Consider the following 7,988-nt stretch of genomic DNA (forward strand, 5'->3'; position numbering starts at 1 on the left):
CAGAATGAAAAACATGGATTGCACAAACATGGGCTCAAAAAATCTACTGCTAAAGTATCTCCCAACAAACAAAAAATCAGGATCCACTTTAGCCCACTGTTAGAAACTTGCCTCTAGATATGCTACAATTGGAGTCAGAATAATACAACAATCCAGTTGTACATCAGGTGTGAAGTGAGGAAGGCAAATTTAGAATAGTTAAAAAGGTCGAGATTTTACTAGTGAGAGATTTATACTGAGATATTTTGAAAATAGTTACGTTTTTTGTGTTATTTTTAAAAACACAATTGCATTGGACGTCTGCAGAGGTCTGGAAATCTCGAAGGGTATGTGTCGACATGGTCTAAATTAGTCTAGAGGATTGAAACTTTCAGAGTACGCTCTTTTGAAGGTGATTGGCCTGCAGAAAACATGATTATGGAACATGTTCTAGCTTCTGTGAATCTTAAATGTTGCTGGTGAAGCACACAGAAAAGGTTTTGGCAGAGACGTGGTTTTCATGCCAGGATCACAGAAAAGCACCTCTGCACATCAAGGTGGGAGGGGGGGGGGTGGTATTAAGCATGAATGGGCAAGTTTTTTTATCCAGTCATAAAGATAGTGGTGAAGTAGATGTCAGTCATTGAGATGTATTTGACATTGATGCTGAACTGGTTTGGGGAAGAGTACCCAAGCAGATGGTGAGTCGAACACATCATATCCACATTTCAGTTATTTAGAATTAGTGCGGTGCACTGCTGGGGCAGAGAGGACTGCCATAAGGGGTGGATGAATAATCAAGAGATTGACAATGAATTGATGGGCGTTATATAGAGCTCCACCACAAGATCTTGGTGTTGGAGTTGGTGTACACACTCATGTTGAAGGGAGCTGAGGTGAAATTTGGGTTTGGAATTAAGCACATCTCAGAGAACACAACTTGTATATAGGAGGCTTTATTCAATCACAGTGCTTTGGGGACCAAGGATAAGATCAGAGATGGAGGAATTGGCATTGTCGGAGATACTACTGTGGAGAAGTTGCATGACTTGCAACGGGCTCCGTTGCCCACAGTGTCACAGACATATGGAATATAAAGCAAGGGAGAGTAGGAAATGTAAGAAACTGAGAGGAACAAGGGACGTTGTATGTCCCTATATTATAGTAGAAATAGCCAGCAGACAATATTGCATTCCACCATGTTGTCTGGGTAAGTTTAGGTTTACTATTCTTAACGCCACATCTACATACTATGAGGAAATACAGTAGTCTTTATCGATGATGCAATATTCAATATTTCAAGCATGATGTAGTGACATGAGCTCCCTGCCAGTCAACAATGTATGGTTGCTGTAGAATTTCACACTTCTTTGTCTCTTTTTTGTTTCAGTGGAGCGTGCAGCACGGTTAACGTCAACACAGCCACATGACCTTGCTCAGAAGATCGAACAGGTACAACGACAGGTGGCGCTGCACAAGAACCGTTCAGAGAGCCTTCTCCGGGAATATGTACGTGCACAGGTCCTGCTACTTCTTTCATTTTGTTGTACCCAGTCCTGTGCCAAGGGGCCTGAGCATAGGCAAAATGGTCTGGATGGAACTGGAAAAGGCCATGCATGCATGCATAGAAAAGTTTGGGGCAGAAGAGGCAACATCCTCGATTGTAGCTGTTCCCATTTCCTCAGCCCATCAAGTCATGTTGGCCATATGATGTACACCCATGTGCCAATACCCCACCCAACCAGTCCAAGAGGTGGCATACTGAATAACCCTGAAAAAATACCTTTACCTCAACCTATCCCACAAGTGATCAGATGTGCAGTACTCTGCCAATGACCTTAATCCAAATACTTCTTGACATGATCCACTGTGTCCCACAAGTCAATGCCCTGATCTCATCCAGCCGTGGAGGCAACCGGTAGCATTATATCTTTTTGCCAATATCCACAGGCCATCGAGCCCTAGAGTTGCCGTGCTGTGCATCTTGGTGCAGATTCCCCAGGCTCTTCCAGTCCTAGAGGAGATATGCTGTATACCCCTGTGATATTGCCATAATCTACCCATGTGTACATAGGAGAGGCTGAAAGGCCATTTTGTCACATTTGCATTATAGCCCATGGCGCCCTAGCTATGCCACTGGCGAAAGACGAAAGTAAATGAGAAAGAAGTTACGCTGTACTGGAGAGGCGATGAATGCATTGAAATCTGCTGTGATGTGTCAAATGTTGAATATCTGCCTCTGTAGCGTTAGCAAAAAAGAATACCCGTTTGCAGTCATCCTCAACTGATTGGGATGTATCAGTGGGAGTAGCGCAGTAGATTTGCTGCTGTTTCATTAGTAAACCGTTGTATCAACCGCAAGTTACTTCAACCATAAACAAATGTATTTGTTGCTCATAGTACTGTCTCTTTTGTAAGAATCGGTAAATCAAGTCGAAAGTTAGTTTTAAATCATATTGAAACTACCACCTTGGTGCTTAAGTGAATACTGTTAGGAATGAGTGGATACGTGGAAACATTAAAAATAGTCGGTGCGTAAACTTGCAGGAATCCATTAGAGCCCATGTCTTTTTAAACATCTTTTATTAAACTTTCAAGGCATGTTTGGCCTGTGAATTCCAATTCCTTTAATAAGAAATCTCACTCAAACCACGTGGGGAGAGAAATTCCCCTGAAAGTACATAAATAAAGACCGTAGCGAAGTGGAAACCCAGAGATCAGTCCAAAGTTCTCATTCGACAGAATGTCTGGGTGGCTCGTTTCGGTCTATAAACTCATTCTTATAAAACAGGGCCGGGATATTTCACATCATTTGAGGAATCTTACAAACATCCTGCTGCCTGACTTCTCAGTGGAAGCAGCCCTGAATGTTCTCCATGAACGTCAATTAAGCAAAATGCCTGGGATAGCGGAAGTGACATCACACCCATTTACCTTTACTTTCACTCGCACACACATGCTTACACATAGACACGCATTCACACATACACACACTCGCTCTCACATAAAACACACGCTCACCCGCAAGCACACAACATACATTTAAAAGCATGTTTGACTTACCTTATCTGCTAGAGAGGGTCATATTCGGGTCATATCCCAGCTAATTGTAATCCACTCTTTATTACACTAATAATGAATAATATAATATTCACTATTAGTGTAAATCAAAATTGACAGAAATCAAGGAAATGCGAGCCCCAACCGACGTCCATATGGAGAGCTGCCCTTAAGTTCCTGCCACTGATCTTGCCATATTTAAGGCCAGGGGTTGCAAAGGCAGGGCCAGGGGTCGCAAGGAACAAGCCAGGGGTCACAGCTGCAACCCCTAAATGGCATCCATGATGCTTGCTTCAATGGAAGTTTTCTGTCTTAACGTTTCGCTCAGGGTTTGGGGTTTGCCAAAATCTTTATTAAAGCCACGAGTTCATTGGAACAGGACCTTTATTAGGAAAGTCGGCATTGCTGGCTTCATAATCGCACACTTCGACCCAGTAGTCTAAAACAATACAAGGAAAAACTGGGAAAGCCCATTCTTAAAGAAAACTCTGAATCCTCTTTGCCGACTACACCTTCTGCACCAGAATAGGCAACATAGCCTGGCACAAGGTACAGTAAAGATCTTCAGAGAGAGAACTAACTAATAATAGCATCCCGCCTCTAACCCATCAACTTACTCAATAAGCATTTTCATGACCAGGTCGGTTCTGATTCAAGCAAGCTCAATAGAGTTTTGAAAGAAACTTTGCTTGACTTAAGGGTAAAACCCCCTATGCCACGGACAGAAGACGTGTCTCCAGAACCTTTAAATAGAACTGCTCCTCCAAATCCTAGCCCAAAAGCTCCCTTGAACCTTCTCGTTATTTCTTGAGGCAAGAGGCTGCGGCGTACTCCATCAGAAGGAAACTCCGAGGCTCAACCCATTTATAAAATGAGATCCTTCTAAGAAGGCTACAACCTGAAGCGCTTAAGTATTGAGGGGAGGGAAAGATGAAATAAGATAGATTCGTGTAGTCTTTGACAGGCTCTGTATTCCTACATTGCATAACCAAAGGCGCACAGTATTAGACTAGACTCCTAAGTTCTATCAACGTGTTCATCCCTGAGGCTGGCTGACCCTGACAGGGATCCCAAAACCCCGCCTGTCCTCTGAAGGCTGCACTCCAAGAAGCTGCAATGTTATTACCAGGAACATGAGAGTTTGACCTCATCACTCAGGTCCCCAACAGCATCACGTGGCTCTCCCCCGAAGCCAGAAGTATGTTTCTGTTGGCTTGCACTGTGCATAAATGCCCACACTCTGGATGGCCCTGACACACGACTGGCCATACCTGGAGGAACCAGCTTTTTTCGAAGCTCAGACAACCTCCTCCTGGAAACTCCGTAAAAAAAAAAAAAGTAAGCTTCCTCCAGGAGCGCAACCAATATATGTGATTCCATTCCCCACCCCTACCAACAGTTCACCCCTTCCTAAAGAACCCCTATTGCAATAACACTATAACACTATGACGTTGAATGCCCTGTTTGACTGATACCTCTGCTGGGGAAACATCCTTTACAACGCAACTTTTACCATGCAGTGCCTTTACGACGCAACTCTTACAACGCAAACCATTACAACGCATTGCGCTGGGGGCGCTCTAGGATAGGGAATAGGTTTAATTTACTATCCAACACCTTCCCTACTATCCACGGGGACTGGAGTTCGAATAGTAAATTAAACAATTCACTATCCAGCGCCCCAAAGCACTATGCGTTGTAAAGGCATGCGTTGTAAAAACCGCGTTGTAAAGGCATGCGTGGTAAAAGCATGCGTTGTAATGTCATACATCCCTCTGCTGTCGTCCGTTCGCATCCATTTCCCTGATGGAGGATGTCTGTGGAATCTGGGTTCAAAAGACATTTGTTAAAACCATAGGTGTTGTGATAAGTTATTCTCCAATGAGTTTCTTTATTTACTATTAGTATGTTATGGTTTCCGTTCCCATCCATTTCCCTGATGGAGGATGTCTGTGGAATCTGGGTTCAAAAGACATTTGTTAAAACCATAGGTGTTGTGATAAGTTATTCTCCAATGAGTTTCTTTATTTACTATTAGTATGTTATGGTTTTGTCTGTATTACTCTGCCCATTTTGTTAAATGGAAAATATGCACACGCCCACTTCTAGTCTTTGTTCAGTTACCAGCCGGGCCCACGGGAAACCTCAAAATAAGTAAATGGCTGGTACTTCCTATTCCCACCTCGGTTCAGAGGTGACAATCTACACCCTTGTACCAAATTCCTGAACCACGTACATGCTATACAATAAAGGTGCATATGCTCTTAAGTGTTGTGCACTGTAAAAGATGGGCAAGTGCTGGACGTTACAGTAGTGGTGTGTAGCAGATATTCAGGGTTCATGTGCAGGGCAGCAATATATAGCAGTGCTAAACATTGCATAGACACGGTACTGTGGTGGGCAGTGTCTGTACAATGTATTGCTGTTGAGTTGATGTTGCATGCACAGCCTTGCACTTGTACTTTTCAGATTATACGTGCAGTGATGTTTAGAGTAAATGACGTATAGCGTACAATTGTAAAGCGGCTTGAAGATGTAGTTATACAGCACAGATGAAACATACAGTGGTTTGCAGGGTTATGTGCAGTAATAATGCCTATTACTCTCTTCCACAGTTGGTGAGCCAAGGGGACCCCTTTGGTCAACCGGACTTTACCCCGCCTCTCCGCCCGATCCCTGGCCTACCATCGCCTGATATTTCCCAGGAGGCCTGGATCAGCCTGAGCGATGCAGAGCGCCTGCGACAGAACTACACTGCCTATGGGGTGCTGCCTGACCACCTACGCACTGTGCTGCACTGGCAGCAGGCGCTGAACCCCCACGCTAACCGCCTGCTTGATCTGCTTGGCAGCGCTGCCCCGCAGGCCCAGGGCCTGCACAGTAACCTGGCTGTTCTACTTCAGCTGGTGGGTAGCCACCTGCCCACAGTGCCAATTCCACCCAAGCTGAGCGCCTCCAACCTCTTCCAGGAAAAGGTCATCGGCTACAATGTGTGCCGGAGCTACCACCACTGGCTCCTCCGGACCGACAAGGACTTTGGCCTCCTGGCCAAGAAATACCCCTTGTAAAAACTGTCAAGCAACCCCTCTGCTCCACTTTCTATTGTAACAACCCTTTGCCTCGTCATCTCCAACATAGGGCAAGGATTTTGATGCAGCAACTTTCTTTTTTAACTTAATAAAGTATTTTTAGTAGGATGTCATGTTGTGCTTTTATTGGGTTGTTGGTATAGACCTACCACAGAATAGATGCATTAAAAAATGTTTGATTTTTTTCATCCTTTACCCCAGGGTTTTAGTTGGGATAAAAAAGTGGGGTAGTCTCTGGAAAAGGTGTAGCCAAAAAAGCATAACTAGGAATCCTTTCCAGAAGGCTGATCAGTATTTAGGTACCGCTGTTTGAGTTTATAGGTCGAGACTGGGCAGCGCATGTGCTGTTCTGCGAGGCATTCTGTATTGAGTTAAGGATTTGAAGATCCGCCCACATCTTTCATTGCCTTGTGTCGTTGTCCTTTGAAAATGCTGGCTTCTGATTACTTAATTGCCTTGTTAGTCCCTCCTTAGCACTGCCTTATCTTCATTTGAAACCTCCCATGAGGACTGGCCATTTTACTGCTGTTGCTGCACGGTATATTTTATTTCATCTGTAAGGACTATTTTCTTTAAAGGGTTTTGCCCTACTGCAGGCACGACATGCTTTTCTTACATGCAGAGCGCCATGAGTGTTTTCACTTTCTAAGCAGCCGGGACAATGGCGGCCGCTTCTTTCCAATACCATAGGTCTTGCATTTAGGAGAGTTTCAGCTATTGACATTGTAAATGCCAGTAGCTTAAACTCTTGTAAATGCGAGCCCTATTGCACTGGAAATATTTGTTTTTGTTGTCAAAGCCCCCATGCCGCACTTTCACATGCATGAAGGCCGTAAGCTGTGTCTTACAAAAGGTGCTCAGCCGCTATTAAAGTGAAACCATGGCATGGGGCTTTTACAAAAAAAAATGCTTTTTTTGTCACACAAATCTCTTCAGCAAGCGCATTAATCATCAGAGTTATCTCACCGTTATCACTATTCCCTGAGATTTACTGGGCACCTTCACAGCAGATGCCTTAACCCAATCAAATATTTTAAAATGAAAACTTTGCAACCTTTTAAGCATAACAGATCTACTACCATACTTCTCTTTGTTCCCAATTTCGTTGTGGTAGGGTTTAAACAAATAAATGTGTTTGTTGAGGCCCGATTTTGCGTTGGGATTGTGCCACTTTATTGGCACAACCCCAAAGCCAAATCTCATTTGTTAAATCTCATAATGCGCTTAAATGTACTCATGATATACCTGATAATCATATGTGTGAGGTCTTAATATCTGATGTCACTTCTTATGATGTCACTTCCAGTGAGGTCACTTCCTTTTGATGTCACATGCAATATCCCGCATCGTGACATCATGCGCTGCTATGGCACGTGTCATGATTACACTTGCATACTGCCTAATCTGGTTAGTCCCCCTACATTCTTTTTTTTAGGAGTTGTGCCCTGTTTGCAGCCCTGAAGTGTCCCCAAAGTGCAGGATGTGGGCGATCCTAGACAACATTGGGAGGCTAGAGAATGTCTCTATGCCCCATAGATTGGTACTTGGGTTCAGAGAATCCCAGAGATTCCGGAGGGTATGAAATATGGGACAAGAAAAAACGAGGTGGATGCAGTGGCAGCTAGTTCTCTAATGGTGTAAAACTCCCTCATTGGGAGCAACATAATTCTGGTATGAGTAGTATAATATTCACCGTCGGTGCTCGGCAGTCTGGACGTGGAGAAGGCCAGCAGAGAATCAATGTGCGCGGGAGGGGATCCGTAGACGTCCGAAAAGAGACAGCAAGCACCAGGGAGGTCCAACCACTGAGCCGGGCATGCATCAATGGCTTGTGTTCCTCTGAAAAAGAAGAATGATGGG

At 44.2% G+C, this 7,988-nt stretch overlaps 1 protein-coding gene across 7 annotated transcripts in view; it reads left to right on the forward strand.

Annotated features, from left to right (window-relative positions):
* Positions 1-6,236, forward strand: part of LOC144768651 (cardiotrophin-1-like) — a 205,283-nt gene extending 199,047 nt beyond the window's left edge. For 3 of the 7 annotated variants that reach the window (XR_013598602.1, XR_013598603.1, XR_013598601.1), the window contains exons 2-3: positions 1,370-1,488; positions 5,655-5,794. Coding sequence is in view for 4 of the 7 variants with exons in the window: in XM_078652463.1 (XP_078508589.1) it covers positions 1,370-1,500; positions 5,655-6,107 (584 nt within the window). In the remaining 3 variants the exon portion in view is untranslated. Of the gene's footprint in view, positions 1-1,369; positions 1,501-5,654 lie in introns of all 7 variants that reach the window. The other 4 variants (XM_078652463.1, XM_078652461.1, XM_078652464.1 and 1 more) reach the window with 2 other exon arrangements.
* Positions 6,237-7,988: the final 1,752 nt, after the last annotated feature.

This window comes from Lissotriton helveticus, chromosome 7, assembly GCF_964261635.1.
Source record: "Lissotriton helveticus chromosome 7, aLisHel1.1, whole genome shotgun sequence".
Classification (NCBI taxonomy): domain Eukaryota; kingdom Metazoa; phylum Chordata; class Amphibia; order Caudata; family Salamandridae; genus Lissotriton; species Lissotriton helveticus.